Below are 23,643 nucleotides of genomic sequence, written 5' to 3' on the forward strand. Positions count from 1 at the left end.
GTTTAAGTAATTTATTAGGCACTAATTTTTCTGTTATTAATATCGTAAATTTCTTAAAATCCATAGGAATATTTTATAAACTCTAATTTTGTAATTCTGTAGCCGCCGCTAATAACCATTATGGTGGAAGCGGCTGTAATTTCTAAATAAAAAAAAAAAAAAAAAAAAAAAAAAACTTTTACACTTTTATATTTGGGTGCATAGTTTCAAGTTCACTCGAGGATGACCTGGTGCATTGTTCAAAACTGGAACTACTTTAAAGTCTAAATTCTTTCATTTCAAATAAGTTTCAACCTCAGAAAAACAACTATTCCAACCAATCACAAAAATACCGCTTGTAACTCACGATTTGTTATGAGCACGTCAAAACACTGGCAGGTCGTCTTTGTTTTGGTTGTTTAACACACAAAGATTTAAAGATCTATAAAGTATCAATGTATCTTTAATAGCACAATCTCCAGATGTATTAGAACAAAGCAGCGTTGTAGTTCTACGTTTGCTGTTTCTAATCCAGGAGCAGACTTTTCGTTGCAGCTTCTCAAACGTTTTATTGCTGTGCAGTGATATCCGCACCTTAAATTTATTGAACCAACCTTCCGATGGAATCTTCCGAAAATTCTTCGGATTTTTTATCGATTGTATAGCTATCGATTTTTTATCGTTGATATTAAATGAACGTGATATGGATGCAAACAACTCCATAGAGGCGTAAACTATCAAGCATTTTCATTTTCACTTTAAGCGTAACACTGATTTTTTTCGAATCGAAACTCGTTTTTCATTATAAATTAATCAAAAAAATATTTTATATTTGTGAAACGGTTGGCACATGTCAACGCTGTTCCTCACTTTCTGGCAGACAGTAGAAACTTATTTCAATTTTAAAAATGACAAGTCTGTGCTTTGGTAATATTGTGTATAACAGTTCTTGCTGTTGCTAATTCTATAATTAGTACATGAAACAGTAGTACCTAGTTCCACCACAGCTTTCTTCAGCCAAACCGCAATGAAGATTAGTACATACCACAAAGAGTAGTATATATAGAGTAGTATGTATATATTTTGTATGGAGATAATTTCCCAAAAGTAGAAGAGGGAAGCCAAATAAGACACAATTGGGGGCCAATTGGACCCTTGTTTCAGGATTTAATATTGATCTCATTCATGATCAAAGATAATGAAGACTATATGAACAAAATGACAATACTTGTGCCTAGGTATAATATCTTTGTTAGTTTTGTGGATTGAAGTTCTAAATAAAAACTCATTCAGAAATAAAAAAAAAATCAATTTAGTGGTTTGCTATTGATATCATTAGTATTCGTACATACTTATGCAGCCACTAAATGTAAAATTGTTAATTGTTACTATATGAGTATCCAACTGTAAAAATTTTAAGTGTTTCCTTTGAAGCGATGCAAATCAAAATAAAAATCGTATAAAAATACATTTGTAAGTGTGTTGTTAAAACGAGTTATTATGAGTGGAATTCGGTTTGCTTTGCGCCAAAATAAACATCACAAAAACCCTAAAATGAATTAAATATACGTTGATTTATGAGCAACAAAGTTGAAAAATATTTTTATCTAAGGAGGACTTGTTTCAGTAATTATATTAACAATTAAGTATTTACAACAATATTGTTATAATTTTTAGACCCTTTGATTGCTCTATACCTCTTCTAGAGGCTGTCATAAATAAACATATTAATAATGGGTGATTCCCTAAAACTATAAATAAATAAAATCGTTAATTGTTTAGAAATCTTATTAAATCAACCTGCATTAAATTATTAAACTATTTAATAATATAATATAATAATTTATTTAATATTAAATTATTTAGAAATCGTTTAAATCAACTCGACAATGCAGACAAGCATCCGCATTGTCGGGATGTCTGCGGGAGATAGTCTGGTCAAATCTGTATATGCGCACAGATGGTAAAATTAGAATCTACAAAACTTGCATACGACCGATCATGACATTGACATATGGCATAGAAGTGCGCGAAGATACCAACAAAACGAAAAAGATGCTAAGGGTTGCCGAGATGAAAACTCTAAGAACAATATTGGGCAAAACAAGAAGAGACAGGGTGAGAAATACAAACGTCAGAGAACAGTATAAAATTCAAGATATTGTAAGATGGGGAAGGCAGCGTAAGAGGATGTGGTACAATCATGTAAGACGAATGGATGAGAATAGACTCCCAAAAATTGCCCTAGAAAACAACCCGCCCGGTTCAAGACCTCCCGGAAGACCACCTAAAAGATGGAGGGATAGTTGGCAATCTACCTCCCAGGAAATTAACCAGAGGCAGCTTCAGAATTAAACAGATCGAAAGATCTCCAAGAAGTAGAAGAAGAAGAAGAAGATTAAATCAACCTGCATACTTGATATGGCGTTCTAAAGTTGGTTCTTGTGATGCTTAGCAAACTCTCAACATTTCAGACCGATCCAGAAATTATTTTAAAAGTTATTTAGTTTGTTTACCTAGTGATTTTTTGCAATAACATTATCAAAACAAATTCTTTTTATAAAAATGTAGGTTTTCTTTCTTTAGGTTTAAATATTTCCCTATAGGACTTTTTTCTATAGTACGCTAACATTTTTTCACTACAGTAAAAGCTCCTTATTTGCACTTCTTTCATTCGCGTTTTCACTATTTCCAGATTGAAAAATGCGTCAGCAAGTGGACTAAGTTGTATTTTTAAAAGCTATCGGCGTTGTTTGTTTGGTTCGGCGGTTCCTTTGAGGTAAGCCGCTTTCGCCACGGCAGGTATTGTTGAGAATGTAAACAAACATAATTTAGGCAAAATAAATAAGTATTAAATTCTTTATAAAGAATTATTTAGTATTTGTATTTAGTATTTGTATATTAGTATTTGTTTTGCGTGGACAATGGAGATTAAAACTGATTCGCTTCTCCTAATGACTTTATAATGATCTTTATTTTCCAAAGAATCTGTTTACAATGGAAGCCCTTGATAATTGAAAATTTAGATAAACTATCGACAATAGTTTTTGATAAATTTTACTTTTTTATAGTATTTTTTTTTTCATGTTATTCTCCCGTAAGAAATACATTGTCTATCTTACCTTCACTGAATTCTAACTGTGACTTCTACTATAGAACCTCCAATACACTCGCCGGAATCTTTGGATATTGCTCAGAAATGTTGTTGCAGACTGGATATCGATAAGCCACTTCGCCATTACTAATTTTTACCATGGTAAATTTTTTAAAAATATTAAAAATAATGCAATCAACATTTTTGACCATTCGATAAACGTATTGTGAAAAAAAATTCTTATTTATATTTTCGTGTAGGCGACGGGATTGGTTTTAACCTATAAAATTTTATTGCGGATTTATAAAATGGAGGACATGCTACGTTGACGTCAATTAAGCAAATTCTTGTATACTTATGGGCTTTTTAAATTCTCGAGTCACATTTATTTTTGATTTTATCTCCTATAATCTTGGACCAAGATCAAAACAAATTGTTTTTGTTTTTGTCTGTATTTGATATGCATTTATATATGGTCGGTGGGCAATACGTCATAGTATGGTATAAAAATCTTTTTTTCTAAGTTGCATAGTTGCATGTAAATATTTAATAGATCGCTCCTCTATCCGAGGTTTGCTAGAATAATTTGAAAGCCGTCATCGCAAGTCAAATCCTTGCAGGGCGTATTGATTTCAACCTGTTTAGAAGACCCTTTATGTAACAAAAACATCGTAATTTACTCATCTATAGAAGGAACTTATTTTTTCCATACAATAAACATATTAACATACATCAATTTTTTTCAAGGACAAAAACTCTTCACTTTATGGCTAAATGATGCCCAAATTTAGAAATGAGCGGTTCCGAAAGTCTGTCTCAAAATACAATGTAACAACTCTGAATATGAGAATGTACGAACCAGAAATAGCTCTATGAGTATGAGTACTAAACTATCACTTAAATCTCAAGTCTTAAATAAAAATATCTACTACATGTACCTAAATCTTGAAGGTATCCAGTTCCCGTCAACCCACAATTTCACATTCAAACACATTTCCTTATCCTAATTTTTAATCTAGACATTAATCATTACCTCGACCATTTTCACCTTTATCTATTTATGAATTCAATAACAAACTGTATCTTCTCGATATATTGTCTTTAATTAAAAGAAAAATCTCCATATTTTACTTAACATGCCCGAGTAAAATTCTTCTAGTGTAACCTGACCATATTAGTAGATTTCACACAGTTTCTAGCGTCTAATTACAATGCAAAGGTAAATATATGGGAACCGCATTTGGTATGGAACGGACTGCCAGCCCGATGGTTACTAGTTACTAGTAGCAAATAGTCTAGTGAAATTTTATTGCTTTCGACCAAATAATTTTTTATCTTACAAGAACATTTTTAAAAGCGGAAATGACGAGTAAAACAGGATGTAAAATAAGAACCTTATTAGTAATATTAAGCTAGGATGTTGCATAGGCACGTAAACTGATAGCAAGGTAGATATAACAAAAATAATAAGAAATTTAAGAGAAAATTATCAAAGGTGGAGAGAGAAGTGTTATGCAGGTTACTAATAATAACACTATTATTACACTTAATTAGAAAAGAAATAAGTTTTATTGTTTTACAATTACAAGTGTACAGAGACCAGTGACAAGTGACAAGTAAGTCATCAGAAATCAATAAAACAAAAACGTGTGCTAACATACACAAAATAATTATAGTACTGAATTGTACAGCAACAAGAAGTAGCATTCATGTGACTAAAATTATAAAAGGCTGAATTATAACAGATTTTGTACGTGACCTTTTCTATGGTGTTCTTTAACTATGTGTCTTTTATGCGTACTTGTCTATTTTTTTTTTCAACAGGACGGCGTTCTTACGACTTTGGAAAAACCTTTATAGACTTTAAATCTTTTACAATATTAATACTAACAAATATTTTTGCTGGTCACTAAATTGCCTGTACTAACATTACTCTCATGAAAATAATACGAAACAGTTATAGCTTGTCCATGATTCACCATTTTGGCCATATCTATGTAGGACCAAGTAGTTATAATAATTAAATAAATGCATTCTATTGAAGGTTGGTACAGTTTACAGGTGGGATAAAATACAACATTTTCTATACGAGTTTGAACACAATTTTTACCGAAATCAACGGATATTTTTTGTTATGTTATACCTAATATATCGTCTATAATTCTGTAGTATATCGACATATTTACTCTTCTGAAAGAGATTATTTAAGTATCAAAAATCATTATCATCATAAGTGGCTCGACAAAATATCAAAAATATTTTTATTAAATTAAATTAAATTATTCTAAAATAATTATAAACAAATACATGTCAATTTCAACAATTAGCTAACATGTATTTATCAAATCTTAAAAAAAAATAAAAATATATAAACTGGCAAATATCGTTCATAAGCTAATAGCTAAAAACAGGTTGCTGTCTTGAAATAAATAAAAAAATATGTTAAACGCACATTAATTCAATTTATGTTAGTTTCCCGACACAAAAAATGATAACTAAAAAGATCTTAGGCTGTAACCTGGAACCGAGATAAGATCTTAATTTGGTTTACCTAAAAATTAAGTTAAACTCAAATATTAGGCAGGTAGCATACTTAAAAAATTAAACAAGATACGTGACTTTCTTTACCAAACCATATAACGTAATAAATTCAAAAGATTAAAAATAGTCTCATAAACCAGTCCCAATAATGATTTTGATTGTAAAATTTATATTCCTAATAACGAAAAAAAAAATGAGTCAATAAAACTAACACTTACACCGCAGTTGAACGACGTTCGAAGAAAACATTTGATACGGGCGAAAACAGGCTGCTGGCCATTATCGGCTCCGGAGAAGAACCCCATATAAATATACTTCCTATATCGTTTTCTATATCCTTCGGTAATGTGAGTAAAAATATAACATCAACTATTTTGCCACAACAAGATCCTATTTCCTATCACCCCAATTCAAAAAATGTCTCGAATTAATTCTTTATAAAACCAGTTGATAAATCTCAACTGATCCAAACAATCAGTAGTCTCAATAGCAAATCTTTCTGTACTGATGGACTATCCATAAAAATTTTCTTAAATCTCCCAAAAAATGTGTTAGAAGCAGCTGATCTCACTAATTAACGATTCCTTTGAAAAAGGTATATTTCAAGAGTGCCCAAACACAGCCATTATTATTCCTCTTCAGGGTGGTGAAAAATCTAATGTCTGCAACTATAGACCTATTGCCTTACTACCGGTCCTATTCAAAATTATTGAGAGACATATAAAACCTCTACTTATGTCCTTTCTCGTTGAAAACAATATTTTATTACAAAGTCAGTTCGGCGTTTTATCTAATAAATGTACCAGAAATGCTATGTTTTCTGTACTACACAAGGTCTATCAAGCATTAAACAATAATCTTTATACTGCCACTGTTCTTTGTCACAATGCCAAAGCTTTTGATTGTGTAAATCACGACATTTTGATAAAAAAAATAAATTTCTACGGAATTCGAGGTATTTCTTTGAATTGGTTCCAATTTTACTTGAGGAATAGGAAACAACTAGAGCAAATGATACTGACTCTAGTCACTAAAGCATTGTATGTGGAGTACCACAAGGTTTAGTACTGGGTCCTCTACTTTTCCTTATCTTTATAAATGACATTACTAACTTCAAAATCGATGGAAAAATTTTTCTTTTTGTTGATGATACAAGTATTACCTGGAGGAACTCTTATATTGCCACTTTTCATGCAACTTTAACTTCTGATCTACTTAAAACAAAGACCTGGTCCCACTCTAATTTGCTCTCTTTTAACGTGGATAAGACAGTAGCACTATCCTATAAAGGAGCTCTTCAACCCTTGCTTCTTAATAATATCCAGATCAGTATCGTTGATTCCGTAAAATTTTTTGGTATTTTTATAGACAGCAACCTTAAATGGTCCCTTCATATCGATTTAAGTAAGAAACTAGCCTCTGCCTGCTATGCAATAAGATCTGTTTTGAAGGAAATCGATTTAGCATCTTCCAAAATAACATATTTTTCTTTGTTCGAGTCTCATCTTCGATATGGCCTTTCTTTTTAGGGATCTAGTACAGCTGCCCAATCTGATGTTATTTTTAAATTACAAAAAAGAGCAATACGGTATCTTTGTGGCCTCAGTAGAATACTCTTCCCTCTTTATATATTTTAGAAACTGTTTGCTTAATTCGTAAACACCTAAATGTTTTTCCAGCAAGACCTAATCATGAATACTCCACCAGAAATTCAAACTTTGATGTGTATTTACCAATCCCGTCCACTGAGTTAGTAAAGAAATCTATATTATATTCGGCAAAAAAATTATACAACCATCTCCCATTCCAACTTATGTTTACAACTTCTTTCCTAAGTTCCATAAATTGACAAAACCTATCTGTCTGAAAGACCATATTAGGTATTCAGTGGAAGAGTTTCTTAACGAATAAGAAATTACAGTATGTTTAAGTACAGGCAACTAAAGTATTTTTATATATATTTGGCAACTTAAACGGCAATTATCACATGCAGCAACTTAAACTTATTCGTAAACTAATTCGTAAGATTTTATTATGCAATTTGCAATTTAGTTAAATTTTGCAATGGATTGTATATTTTATTATCTTTTATTTTGTGATATTGACGATTTATTTAATTTTAGTAAATTTTAATTGTTATTGTTATTTTTTTGCACTTGTTTACACCGAATAAATAAACAATAAATTGACAAATCTTACCACATAATATGTGAGTTTTCGGTCACAATATGTATGCAGATCCTGTAGAATTTTATAAAGAGAAAATGGGATATGAATATTGTGAAAGTGTAATTATTTAAATAAATGTCTTGTAAACACAAAAGGATGTAATAAATTTATGACAAAAAGGGGGGAGAAACATAACCAAGAATGTTGGTTAAAAAATACTGTAGGCAATTTGGATTTAAATTCTGAATTCTATTTTGAACAGAATTAAGTACTTTTCAACGTTCGGTATTTCTGCTGCCTCCCAGCGTTAGTGTTAATTCCAGAGTAGTTTTTCTTGCAGCATTGATTTTTTTGGCTATTGCCCTTCGTACCTCTCTTTCGTTTTTACGTTCAGAAATGTCCTGTACTACGCTAGATGTATTGTAAGATAAATAAAATAAATAATCTATAAAATAAATAACAAAATACATTTTTTGGTCGAATAATATTGACGAAACTGAAATATTGCGCAGTGTTATTTTGACGACGCTCATCTCGAAAATAAATTTAACAAACTTATGCAAACTTGGTCGATTGATTTTAGATTATTTGTTATGATGAACAGACATAGTAGGCGAGGCACATTGCACGCCCTCGCCAAATTTACATCAGTAAACGTAAGATTGATTGTCTCGAATGATAAAACGCAAAACAAACAGTAAATGAATCACGTGGGTGTCCAAGAATCGGGCGCCACAGGTAAATAGTGAAAGGTGGAGCTGCACTCGTACAGTCACATTGCAAATAAATGAAAATGAAATAATCGTTTGGTCAATGCGCAATTGTTGGAATTACTGACATAATTGTCTCTGCAGGAATTTTTTAATTGGAAATATGCAACGTATTTGCACTGGTTGGTAATGTTGCACGAGATCTACAAGTTGTGCTGCTGCATGTAAATGGTAATTAAGAATGTTTAAATAGATACTTGTCAACTGGATTAGATTCACGTGTTGATAATAATGATAGATTCGATATTTTCTCCAATTATGTCTGTCCATTGCGTTTAGTTTTCTAGATGAGTTACTTTCGTTTCAAATTTTCACTAGAAAGAAAATGATGATGATGTGACGGTATTTGATGCAGCTTATTGAAACTAATCTATTATTCTTTATTTTTTGTTCTTTTAGACATATATCTCTTGTCTTCTCCACTAGTTTCTGGTCAGTACTATGGTTATCCATGTTCAAGTTGGTTTCTTGTCACTTTATATCATCTGAGGAGGTGTTTCTCTTCATTTGTATTCCCATAATTGCTAGTATATACCATCTCTTGCCTTATTTCTTCTTTTATCCGCAAATAAAAGTTAGTTAAACCAAAACTATATTTTTATCACTTCAAAACAAATAAAAAGCACGAAAAAAGACTGAAAAGCGGAGGAAAAATATTGAAATGGTTAACACAATTCATCGAGTCTCCATGAAAATAGTACGAGAATAGCAAAACTGCAAGAGATCAATCAAGTTAACGAACAAACATAGGGTGAACATATATTTACTAGAGGCATTTAGGAATATAGGAACATCAGAATAGATAACAAAACATCTAGTATTTTATTTTTTTTTGTTGGTTCTATTGCCGTATTGTTACAAATTTGTTTTTTTTTATCCCTTGAATGCCTAAGCGGGGTACCTAAGAAAAATATGCATTGAAGTAGATATATATTGGAACAAAGCCTCGTCACTCATTTTTAGTTTATACTCAGAGCTGCCTCCTGTTGGTTGTTTGTTACGGCGAAAAAAGTGCGCTGGGGTTCCGCCAGTACCCCACTTAGGCATCTACGTTTCAAATTTATAATATTTACTTGTTGAGATTTTTATCCATGTTGTGTTAGAAATATGAGCAAGTTTGACAAGAAAAAACCGTTAACACAAGAGGAGTTAGAAAGCATTATTCAAAATTGGAATGATGAATCAGATGACTACGAAATGGATTATGATGAAGTTGCAGAAAATGAAGATGATGCGGATCGTGAGAGACGTGAGTTCAAAAATAGAAGTTAATGTAGAAATTCAAAGTGAAGAGGACTCAGACCAGGAACCAGGATGAGTTAATGAATGCGACATAGATGAGGCAGTCCTTAAATTAACCGCAAAATCTGGAATGCAATGGTTTTGTCGTCTCTTTCCTTCAACGAGAAGGTTACTGAAAAACGTAGTTGATGCTCGTCCAGGTATCACTCTGTATAGTAATAATGCCAATACGTTTATAGAAATATTTAATTTATATATAACAACAGAATTAAAGGACAAAATTTGTTGTTACACAAAGAAAGAAGGAGATAGATATTTTGACGACTGGAATAAAAAAAGCCTACTAATCCAAAGCAATAGACTCGGTTTAAAAGAGAAGAATTAGACTGTTTTATCGGTGTCTTTATCAAAGCAGGTGCCCTCAGATGTAAAAAATGATCCACAAGAGAGATGAGATTTACTGACACATCTATACGTCGATCATTTTCCACTGCGGCCATCTCCAGAGACAGATTTGAACAAATTTCAGTATTTTTGAGGTTTGATGACAAGAATACCCTAGAAAAAAGAACCAGATAAACTTGCTCTATTTAGAGAAATTTGGGATATGTTTATCGGCAATTCAACAAATCGAAACCAGGGCGGTATGGCATTAAAATTTGGGCAGCTTATCTTCTAATAGATGGGGAAACTTTCCACTCATGTACTTGAAACATTCTAAACCTTTAGGCAGGACCTTAACAAACTGTTTCATTAAGCCTAACTTAATGTGTAGAGGTGCAAGGAGGATCTTTTTTGGATCTACCAAAATTTTGTAAAAAATATTCTTCTCGCTAGGTGTTAAGACATTTCTTATTGTCCATTGTTTTACGGACCAGTGTTTACTTCTTGCTCTACTGTCCCATTCACAAATAAAACATGGAAACTTTGTAAATCCCTTTTGTTAACCAAGTAGAATGTAAACAACTTTTAAATCTCCACAGATCATCCAATTGTGAGCTAAATAGTTGATTTTCTGTAGAATTGTGTCAAGATTTTCATATGTCTCTTTTATATGGACGGAATGAGCAATAGGAAGGGAAGAATAAGTGTTCCCATTGTGTAAGAGTACAGCTTTTAAACTTGTTTTTGAAGAGTCTATAAAAAGCACAAATCATTCTTATTATACTCAATAACACACTCATTCATTAGACCACCAATATCAGTAGACCAAATCCTCTTCCTGCCTAAATAACTGACCAAACTGTCGATCTCTGTACCTGTACTTAGATAATCTCTGTAAATAGATGTACCAGGCGACAACAAATACTTTTATTTTAATCTTGAGCCAAGCAATTCTGATTTTTTCCTTGTCAAACCCAAATCTCTTACTAAGTCATCTAACTCAGCTTGTAAACAACTTTGGTTGTAAATTTTCTGAAGGACACTGAAATTCATCATCACTTACTGAACCATTTGCATCAGATTCTGATTCACTATTATTTAAAATGTCAGCAATACCTAGAGGAGACTCAGAAAGAAACATCGACAGTACACAAAAATGACAATCATTTGAATGATTTTTTTGCTCTCTACACACCATAGGCACTGCAAATCTGAAAGCTTTTTTTTTTTTTAAATAAAAGTAAGTTTTACAATTTGCTAAAGAGTTAATATTTTACATAAAAATTAGTTGGGGTTCCTAAGGTACCCCGCTTAGGCATTTTCGTTACTTTTAATTGCGAGGGCACTCAAGGGTTAAGTGCATAAACAAATATTTCAAAAAAATAAGTAACTTTTTGAACGTTTCTCGCTTTGCTTGTATGACTACTATTTGGATAAACAATTTATCGTTTCTTTGACTTCTTCACCCCAGAACTCGTTTACTGTTTGTGTTTCTTTTAATTACTCGATTTTTTCGCGAATACTTTCGGTAACCAGTCTTGAAATCAAATATTTGAATGCAAATGTAAACAAAAACGAGTTTAAAGTGTGTTGTTTTTTGTATTCGCGGTGTCACGACAGCAGCAGATGTTAATGTGTTTATAATAACGTGTTAAAAGTAGTATTGGTCTGCTAATCAATGTGTTGTGTGCCGTCGAAAGGATTTTTGAACATACGTAAAGTGATGTTGAGATCGGTAAAAAGTTTGGTGGTTTTTAGTTGATCATGGGGTGGTTTTTCAGACAGTGGTCGATTGGAAGTAAACGATCAAGCGATGAATGGGCGTAAGTGGTCACTTTTTTAGTTTACTCTAGTTTACATATTGACATGTGTAATCACGAGAAGCGCCGATATGTCTTACACATTACGTATTGTTCATTGTAGATCAATATTATATTACTGATACGTTTAATATTATCTGTAGATTGAATATAAAAAATTACATCACTAACATTTTTTTGATCAAGGATATCATAAGTGATGGATTCGACCGTTACTTGATGGACATTCATTTTATATAACAATAAAACACTAAAAACTTTGTTTTCAAAACTTCCACAATATTTATTATAATATCTTATCACTACAGCGGTTTCGGCAGAGTGCCTTTGCCGTAAATAATTTGAAATTCGTCATTAAAAGAATGATTATGGTCTAGAAGGTGAAGTGCGTATGTAGAATCTGTTTTTCTATTATTGAAAGCTCTTTTATGTTCTGGTATACGTTTGTTAAAAGTTCTACCAGCTTGACCGATGTAAGTTTTTGGGCGAAAATAGATCACTTGACACATACACGGCGGAAACAGCTGTATTGATTAGATATTATAAATTTTGGGGGAAGTTTTGAAAGCAAAGCTTTCAGTGTTTTATTGTTAGATATCATAAGCATTTGACAGATCTAAAAATATCCCTAAAGCTAACTAATTTTTTTCTATGGCTTCAATTGAGTACTGAATACATAGATTATTAGCTGGCCGAGTCAACCTGCAAATAGCCTTTTTAAAATATTTACAAAAGACACCAAAAATACTTATTGGACGATATTTTCAATGTCGGCCGGATGTCTTTTCTTATAAATGGGTACTGCTCAAGCAGTTATCAACTGAGCTAAGTTATTACTAGTATGAGCCAATGGTTACTGTAATAATCGTCGTACATACGTTTTCAATCCTTGTAGACACCTTATTTAATCCATAATTAATCTTATTTTTCAAATTATTGGCAATATCAATAACTTCGGATAAGTATTGGAGTTCGGTTTTATATAGAGGGTGAGTTTTTAGTGCGACATCGGTTGATAATTCCATTATGGTATAGAATACCAAAAAAAAACTTATTTAGAAAAAATGTAGGCAATGATATTCTTCATACTTGGAAAATATGTGTAATTCTACAGGGTGATTAATAACTACCTACGTGGTATAGCAAACATACAATTTTTTAAATGGGACACCCTATATATTGTTTCAAATTTGTATTCTTCTCATAATTCTTGTTCTTATAGTATTTTGTTTTGTGTTAGTATACAGAGTATTTAACAAGTTATGACTATCTTTATTTCGAAATTCCTATGAAATCAATACTATGTATATAAAGAAGTAATGCATAAACAATTATTTATTTTGTTTATTAAACTAAACAATATATTGTAGTTTTTAAATTAAGTTTAATTGAAATCATTGACAAAAATTTCTATACAGGGTGAACTACAAAACAAAATTACGATTTTCTCAATTTTTTTAAATGTATTACCGTGTATTTTATTTTTTAAAAATATTGTATTTATGATACTCATTTATTTTTATATAGCATTTCCTATACCTATACATATTACTTTCCGAGATATTTTTAGTTTTCTTCAAATTTCGGAAATACATTCAATTTTAAGTAGAAATAAGTATTGAGTATTGAGTGATAATATAATAAAATTATTTTTATCTAATAAGTAACTAAAAAAATATATAAACCATAAAAATATGCAATAAATGTTATATTATGGAAATATCATATTTCTTTAATGAAATACAAGATTCCTAAAATTCCTACAAGATAATATGTTTTGTATAATAATATAACAATTTTTATTCACTAAATAACTCACACAAAACAGAAAGCAAAACAATATACAGATGTAAGAATTTTTAGATTGTTATAACGTATGGTCCTAAAGTTTTGGGAAAAAATTCACCTGGTCTGATTGAGAAGCAAAATGCATTTAACAAAGAAGGCCATGGAATTGAAATGTCATCAGTTATTGACATTTAATAAACAAAGCAGAATATTTTGGTTTGTGCTCTGCAAAATGTCTTATAAAATTGTTATTATTTATCGAGATCAAAACATAAGCAAATCGACAATTTATCGCACAATCAGAGAATGTGAAGAAGGGATACCATGTGTTAACTTGCGTAAAAGTGGCCGACCGCGGATTTTGAACCATATAAGAGAGGCAAGACTTATTGAAGCAGCTAAGAACAAAATTGGGGCCTCACAGCGAAAACTGGCCAGAAGATTTCATGTTAGAAAGATTACAGTATACAGGACTCTATCGAGTAACAATATTAACTACCGGAAAAGAAGGAAAGCTCCAAAATACACAGAGGATCAATTAGAGAGAATTCCGAGATGTTGCCGCGCGTTAAGGCGAGTGCATATCTTGCTTCATGTCATTACGCGAGGATCACAAGGGACTGGTACGAAACTAGCAACATTACCCTTGTACCGAAAGCAGACAATCCCCCCAACCTACCTCAGGCTCGTCCAATTGAAGAGTTCTAAGCAATATTAAGTCGGAAAGTCTATAATAACGGATGGGAAGTACAAAATCAGGAACAGTTAAGACGCCGCATATATACAAAAATTAGAGAAATTGACGCTGAGGTCGTCCAAAGGATGATGCAACGTGTCAGGGGAATTATTAGGCAAATCGAAAATAATGGTCCCTTGTCTGTCATTTGAATTTTGATTTATAATAAGGATAGTTAAGTTAAATTGTTGAATAATTTAATAAAAATATAAGATTATTGTGGTCAGAGTTATATGCTTTTGAAATTTTTCCCAAAACTTTAGGACCATACGTTATTAACAGTATTCTAAGCCAGGAATTTTTAATAAAACATTCCTAACTGCAGATTGTGACGCGCAGTTAATAATAAGTAAAAGGCCATTTGTGTCAGTTACAAAGGTAAAAAGTAGGCTTTGAAAAAATTACAGTTTTCATATTATTACCTTTTTAATCGGTCTGTGTGACTTGTCTTTCTTGTTAAAAATGAATTTTTCTGTAGAAGAGAAACAGATATGATCTTGCATCCAGAATATATCACGAGCGATATCCTGAACGAAGGAAGCCAAATGTAAGAGCTTTTGAAAAATTTATGGATCTTTTTGTTCGCAGTCAGTTGTATATGAAAAAAAATATGAGAGAACCAAAACTGTTGCAAGTGAAGAAAAGGACTAATAGCTACTACTGAAGATTCCCACATCAGCACTAGTGAAATTTCACGTCAACATGACATTAGTCAAACTTCGGCGGCAAAAATTCTTTATAAACGTAAACTGCATCTTTATAGCGTACAGTTACATCAATAATTGACAGTCGGCGATTATTAACTCAGATTAGCTTTTTGTAAATGGTCTCAGCAGCAAGTGCAAAGATACCGATTTTTTTTCGATTATCTGCTTTTTGGAGATGAGGCTACATTTCACAAAAATGAAACCGTGAAGCAGCATAATTTTCATTACTATGCATCAGGCAATCCCTATTTTGTTAACACTCATAGTCAAACTAGGTGGTCTTGGTGGTTTGGAGTGGTATTTTTCGCGATTATGTGATTGGCCCACATTTTTTTAACGGTCGTGTAAATAGTGCCATATATCTATGTTTTCTAAATAATCATTTGTCAATACTACTGCAAAATGTACCGCTTAATATTCGACAACGAATGTGGTTTTTTACACGACGGTGCTTCAGTTCACCACACTGCCCCTATTCACAATCATCTAAATAATAACTTTTCTGAGAGATAGGCAGATACTGGATAGGCAACTGTTTGGCCACAGCGATCACAGGAATTCTCCAAAATTAATTTTTTCATGTGGGACTATATAAAAGACTTTGTATACCAGAAGTCTCCAACAACGCCAGATGATATGAAAAATAGAATAAGAGAAGCTTTTAATAAAATTGACGTACAAATGTTAAGAAATGTGGATCGGTCATTTGAACATAGGTTGCAAACTTGTATAGGCGTTGAAGGTGGGCATTTTGAATATTTACTTTAGACTTATTTCCTTAATATTACATTAATTGTTACATTCATTACATATTATTATGGTTTATATTTTTGGTTTATTACTTATTGAATAAAAATAATTTTGTTATATTATCACTCAATACTCAATACTTATTTTTACTTACAAAAATTAAATGTATTCCCGAAAATTTGAAGAAAACTAAAAATATCCCGGAAAATAAATCCCGGAAAATAATGAGTTTAAAATAGAGAATGCTATATGCAAATGGAAGAGTATCGTAAATGCAATATTTCTAAAAAATAAAATACAGGGCGATCCATGGAAAAATTGAGAAATTTTTTCTGTATACAAATTTTAGTCAATGATTTCAATTAAACTTTATTTAAAAACTACTATATATTCTTTAACTTATTATATAAAATAAATAATTGTTTATGCATTACTTTTTTATATACATGGTGTTGATTTCATGGGGATTTCGAAATAAATATGGTAATAACTTGTTAAATACTATGTATAGTAATGCAAAGCCCAATATTATAAGAACAAGCATTATGAGAGGAATATAAATATGAAAAAATATATAGGGTGGCTCATTTAAAAAAATTTATGTTTGTATACCACGTAGGTATTAATCACCCTGTAGAATTCCACATATTTTCCAAGTATGGAGAATACCATTGCCTACATTTTTTTTAAATAAGTTTTTTGGATATATTGGACCAAAATAGAATTATCGACCGATGTCACACAAAACTCACCCTGTAAGTGCATATTAAAAAGTACACATTACGTTGGCATATAGTTTTTCTTTGTGTTTTTCCTCACCTCTTAAATATTTTACAGTCTTTTCTAATGAAAAATTACACACACAGGATCAGTTTGTATTCGCCCACACAACGTATCTGCGTAGTATTTTCAGTATTATAATTTCATAAAATGAAATCAGATCGATTCGCGGTTTAATGTTGATTATCGAAAATTTAAATTTCTAATTAACCTCCGACGATCGTAAATAAGTCGGAAAGGTTTTCCTCTTAATGTTGACGACGCCGGCACCGAGTTACTCCGAACTTTTAACATATTTTCGATAATTTCATTAGTTTAGACACGCTTCGTTCGGCAGACGGTCGAAGTTTCGGTGATTTTCCCTTTCACCCTTAAAACGAGCCGGTTTTCAAACCCGCGATAAATCTATAAGTGATTAGACACATTGTTCAAGGTAAATAAGATTAAATTTTTGATTTCTATATTTTAAAATTTTACTTTTTGATTTTCCAACTATACTACTTAATTCTTTACTCAACTCTCTTTGCGTATGTATGTTTACCAGAATGCGAACGGTGTATGTATAGAATTTCTTGATCTTGGTTTAAATAATCGGTTCTGCTGTGTTATGCGTTTCTTATAGACTGTTTGTCATATGTAAACTTTTGGAAAACCTGCAAATTCTTGGTAAACTCAGTCTTCGTAAACACTTCTTAGTTTTTTTTTAGTAGCATCACAATAAACTCACGAAAATCAGTTTTTTGTAAATGCTGTTTAAGATATTACAAAATCTGAAGCCCATAAAAACCTTTACAAATGTGATCTCACTAAAGGTTATCTCAATGAACACGTTTATCCGAAGTACCTGCCTATTAACTTACGTATTAATTACATTTATAGTTATTGTGGTACTTTTTTTCTTATATAAAGTGTCAAGGATACCTCGGTTTAAATCGTATCCATCATTGGAGTAGGCCGACGATAGACTGTGACTCTGAGTTATGATAATGGCATTTTTATTGCATTTTCTAAATGTTTAGCCATCTTTGGATTGTCGATATTCGATTTCTACCAGTAAAAGTGACGAGGTAGTCTCGACGACTACAGTCGTAAATGCCGTTGAAATCTTAGGAATTTCTATGCTTTATCGCTACTATAGGGTGAGAAAAAGATAATAAGATCGTCCTAACATCTTTTGCGCGGTCGTCCGATACTTCTTCTGCCGATTGGTGACTTATCTCTTACTATTTTGACGACACAGGTCTCCTCCATTCTGCTTATATGGTTATTCCATTCTTTTTTTCTATTTTCTGTCCATTCATTTATACACTGTACGTTACATTTTCTTCTAACGTCTGCTCATCTCTTTCGATCTCTCAGCATATTTCCTGTAATTCTTCTCAGTAATCTCATCTCTACCGTTTCTAGTAGCCTTTGCGTTGTGGCTTGGGTCTTGTTTCTGAGGCATATGTCATTATTGGTCTTACACTGGCTTCATAAATTCTTGACTTTATCTCAGTGTTAATGTGTCTGTTTCGCCATATAGTATTATTAAGGCATCCTGCCAGTCTATTTGCTTTTTGTACTTGATCTCTCACTTCTTTGTCCAGGTCTCCATTTCTTTGCTGACTACTGTTGTTTTATTTTGAGATGAGATTGTCATATTAAATTATTTTGCTCTTACGTTACATCTGTGGACCAGTCTTTGCAGGCCATCTTCATCTTGGGCTATTAATATTGCGTCGTCTAAGTAACAGAATATTTTTATTTCTTTGTTTCCCATTATGTAATCTCTTTCTTTGTTAACGCTTTTGATGATTTCATCCATGATCAAATTGAAGAGAATGGGGCTCAATGAGTCCCCTTGTCTTATTGCGCTGCCTATTTCTATAGGTTCTGTAAGTTTTCTATCTATTCTGACTTCCATTTTATTGTTTTGGTAGATGTTTTAGATAGTTTTTATAATATTTAGGGAAACTTCTCTATTATACAGAAGGTGGATTACATATTTGAGTCTCACTCTGGCAAACGTTTTCTTTATGGCAATCAGACACAGAAATGCTGGTCTATTATACTTTAGTGATTTCTCAGTAATTTGCCTTATAACGAATATTGCATCTGTACGCGATCTTCCACTACGAAAACCCTGTTGTTCATCTGCTAAACTTATCCTGTAGTTTTTTGGCTGTTTTGTATCTCCTTTTTTTTAATAGTAGAATTAGTTCGCTCGTTCTCCATTCTTCCGGTATTTTATTGTGTTTTATAATTTTATTAATTAATGTTTTTATTTTTCTTACAAGTGCATGTGTTTCGTTTCTAATTGTCTTGTAATTATGGTGTGCCTGTTGTATTTTCGATGACATGTATTTCAGGTATGTTTTTTTCTTTTCTTTACATTTTTCCTTCAGTTCTGTACACAACCATAGAGTTCTTCGTCTTGGGAACGATTTATTTTTATTTATATTTCTTTCACCAAAAACTTCCTTGACCGAGGCTAAGATATTAGACTTCATTTTTGCCCAGCTTGCTTCGACTCCATCACTTTCTGTGATATAATATGTGCTTTTGCTTTTTTTTTATCCAGTATTTTGTATACAGGTGTAAGTGAAATTTCTGGGAAATCAGAAGTTGCTGTTACCCACCGTTTTTCATCGAAGCCGAAAATCGTATGTAGATTTTTATACACATTGAAACATATTTGCTGTGTTTCAGCATTTAAAATGATTCAAATCTTCTTTATGGGTACTTTTTTTCAGAAATTATATTCACATTGGCACTGGCACTTTCTACAAAATCAGTGGTATTATCTTACGCAATATTTTCGACCATATTGTCCCACGGACACTACTCTATCATTCAAAATAGTCAAATTACAGTAAACATCACTCTACACTGCACTAACGAACTGTTTCCCAACAAAAAGCTTCGCATAGGGATCCGGTCGGTTGTAGAAGAAATGGGGTTAAACGTCGCCGCATTTAAAGCGTTCTGCAATATATGTTACCGCGAATATATCTGTATTGTGAACTATAGTTGTCAGCTATATCTCGTTTATATAGATTAGAGGGTAACATCTAGTTATTATGGAGAGCTGTTTGGATTTGCTTACAGCTGTCCTTACACTTCAGACCCGTAGACTATTAACAGAACCCTTTGACCTTTGAAACTGTTTGAGTATAGCTGTATTTTACGTAACATTTTACAAAAAATGTTACGTAAAATGTCACCTTTGAATTTTCATAAAATATCATGTTCACAATACGAATTTTACGTAAAATATGACATAGAATGGGAGATTTTCGGGAAAGCTTGATTCAGACGGTCTCAATATAAAAGTGTTCTATTTCTCAGTGAGTATCACTTACGGAGGATTTTCAATAAGAGTGTGTTTTGGTACTTTTGATTGTAAACAATTTGGTGTGTCTCTACCATTTTTTTAATTTCTCGTTAAAAATTCGCTACTGTGTATAAAACATTTCTGACCGCTTGCGTCTAGATTCTACTAGTAAAAGCGAAAATGTTTTGAATTGCAATGGAAAAGATGCGGATTCTTGTTAGTATTAGTGCGTTGAAATTGTTTTGGAATTGATGTTATATGTGTGTGTGATGTATAGAAATGGTTTCGCTAATGTTTTACACGAATTACACTAACAGTGGTGATAAAGGATTATGTTTTGTATGTGAAAGTCAAATAAGATGCCCGTAATAACGATAAAGTTTGAAATTAATACTTTTATGTAAGTATTTTGTGCGAGTTTAATAGGAAAACATGCCAGTTTATTCTAAAAAATGAAAATATCTATGACACAATTTTTTGTTCGATAAGGCTTGGTTTTCTTTCCGCATTTGTCTTTTAGCCAAAGAAGATGGTTAGATAATTTTATGAAGGTATTAACATTAGTATTATTGAAAATCCGGACAGAAACACTATAAAAATGATACAATTTATCACCACTTCAAATATTGATTTAACTCTACAATAAAAAATATACTTTATGTACATTGAAACAATTAATGAACAATTTGAGATTTACGAGACACGCAGAAATTATTTTTTAGCGCATCAGCTGGGTCAATTTTAAATTACTGTATTTGAGTGAAAACTGCAGCAAAATGAGTTTAGTTAAACTCAAAATGTTCGTTTTCCATTGTACTATAGTCCTCAGTAACATGATACTAAATATTTTGATCCCATACCACCAAAAAATCGTTATAAACAAATTCGATTGTTTTTACCTACATTGTATACTTTAAACTTATATAATTTCGTCAGAAAATGATAAAAAATTATTTTTCAAAATTCATTTTGCAGCTTATAACCATACCTTTAAAATGAGGTGCCTTAAATATTTTTATGTCGAGCGAAAGCAAAGTTATAAGTAAAAATGTCTGATTTGGTCGATAATTTGTTATTTTTAAATAATATCTCGTCTTCCAATTTACTGATTTTAATTTTTCAAAGTTCATTTGGTCTGTTTTTTTTAAGAAACAAAGCAGATTAAGTAAAATTTATCATATGCGAGCGGAAGCAGGTTACAAAACGTTAAGACAAGATACTGAAATTGCAGAAGTAAATGCTAATTATGTCGTTTTATGTACTGATTTGTAACAAGTTTGTAACAGCGACAACTTTCTTCATATAATTACGCTGTTCATAATATTACGCTATTACATAAAAAAGTGAAAGAATTATCTGGAAAATCCCGAACAAATACACCTAACCGATTAATTGACTAAAACAATAAACCTATTGATAACCCAATTGAAATAAAACAAGTATGGACTAAATATATTGAAGATCTTTTCATGGGCACAAGAACGGAACCGACACAAATTTATAACGAGGAAGCTCCAATAATATTAAAATCTGAAGTCCAACATGCTATAAACTACTCAAAATCTGGTAGAGCACCTGGGCCAGATGAAGTTCATATCGAGCTGATTAAACTTATAGACGAAGACAATTTAAGTACAATAACTATACTATTTAACAAGATATACAAATCTGGTGAGATACCTACAGAATGGCTGCTATCGACCTTTGTTCCGCTACCAAAAACCCAAACACTGTAATGACTATAGTTTAATCAGCTTAATGTCACACTTATGTGTATAGTTTCACAACTCTTACCCAAAAATGTCGAGACCAACAAAAAGATCTTTTCGTTGCGTTTATAGACTATGAGGAAGCTTTCGACAAAGTTAAACATAACATTCTCATGGAATGTCTAAAGAGAAAAGGACTCGACAAAAATGACATTAACATAATCAGAAATCTGTATTGGAACCAACAGGCTGTGGTAACATTAGATGAAAATAGCACGGATGCGCAACAGATAAGTAGAGGAGTGAGACAGGGCTGTGTACTTTCACCATTACTATTTAATATATATTCCGAAGAGTTATTTACGCAAGCACTTGAAAACTGCATAGAAGGGATCAAGATAAATGGTGAAAATATAGAATAGGAATATAAGAATCAGCAGTGATAATCAAACATGCGAAATCCAAAGACGAATTACTTTGGCATGGGCAGCCTTTGGAAAACTGCGAGAAACACAGATCCAACATACCAATTAGCCTCAAAAGAAAAGTATTTGACCAATGCGTATTACCGGTCATGACCTATGGGGCGGAAACTATGACTCTAACCAAGACTACGACTTCGAAATTGAGAGTGGCACAGAGACGAATGGAACGATCTATGCTGGGAGTGACGTTGCGCGACCGAATAAGAAACGAAGATGTGCGAAGAAGGAGGAGTATTGCTGATGTTGTGGAACGCATAACGGAATTAAAACTAAAATGGAACTGCAAAATTACACATTGGAGACCAAGAATGGAAGAGTTTAAGGGAGGCCTATGTCCAGCAGTGGACGTGATAAATGATGGCTGGATGATGATGATGATGAAGTTATAAAATCTCATGGATCTCAATCTGCCACGAAATCCCCTTTTGCCACTAGGCTATCTCCTTCAATCGCATTTAGTTGATAATTGACAGTTTTTGTGATTGCGTTACCAAAGAGCAATGAATATAATATGATTTCAGGACTAGATTTTTAGCATACGAGTATAGGCAATAAAAGCTGTTTTTTTTATACGTAAAAGTAATAACAGTAGTATTGTTCACGTTTTGATCGACTAGAAAAAAGCATTGAAAACAACGATTTATATAAAAAAAATCAAAAAGTTATGCAATAGCAAATTGCTTTTGTATTTATGCTACCGTTGCATATGAATGTAATTAATGTTTGCGTCAGATCCGTGATTAATATGTTTGATGCATTTATATGAGCATTAACACTAGAACACTTTGTAAGCAAGTGAATCTCTTTGATACCAGATATATGTATGTAGATTCTTTTTAAAATGGAGTTTATTTTGTCAGTTTTGTGATTTTGAGATACAGTGAGGTTACAATTTCACGTTATTTTGTATGCTTAATTCTCTTTTACTACGTTAAAACGAATCTGGATACTTACTACTAAGTATTACTTTTCGCAATTATTTCACCATCCAAAGTTTTTGTTCTACATTTCTACTACATTCGCTTTTATTTCTGTATAAGCAATTTAACCAACCCCATTCCTAGTGTTACTTTTTTCTACATATCACAATTTGTATCTTTGACCTAGTTCTTTCCTTCTTTGTTCTTCCACTTCGTCTTTTCAATGCAAACAATTTGCCTCTCCCTCTTTTAAGTTCAACGCTTACCATGTAAGATATTGATAAAAATTTTTATTTAAAATTGATTTAAGCTTAATGAATATGAATCCGCCTTTTCGATATTACTTTACGAGCATTTCTCGTTTTTTTCTTTTGTTTTTACCAAAATGATTCATCTGGTTCTACGTGACAGGATATCACCATTTCAAATAGGCTTTGATTATGTATTAACTAC

At 32.0% G+C, this 23,643-nt stretch overlaps 1 protein-coding gene across 4 annotated transcripts in view; it reads left to right on the forward strand.

Moving 5' to 3' along the window:
- The window catches only part of LOC140442068 (tyrosine-protein phosphatase non-receptor type 11-like), a 92,233-nt gene that overhangs the window by 43,934 nt on the left and 24,656 nt on the right, over positions 1 to 23,643 (forward strand). The window contains exon 1 of one of the 4 annotated variants that reach the window (XM_072533139.1): positions 11,859 to 12,002. The exons of the other annotated variants lie outside the window; for them this stretch is intronic. Within the exon in view, the coding sequence (XP_072389240.1) occupies positions 11,944 to 12,002 (59 nt within the window). The 5' untranslated portion in view covers positions 11,859 to 11,943. Of the gene's footprint in view, positions 1 to 11,858; positions 12,003 to 23,643 lie in introns of those variants that run through there. 4 annotated transcript variants of the gene reach the window in all.

The sequence above is a fragment of the Diabrotica undecimpunctata genome, chromosome 5, assembly GCF_040954645.1.
Source record: "Diabrotica undecimpunctata isolate CICGRU chromosome 5, icDiaUnde3, whole genome shotgun sequence".
NCBI lineage: Eukaryota > Metazoa > Arthropoda > Insecta > Coleoptera > Chrysomelidae > Diabrotica > Diabrotica undecimpunctata.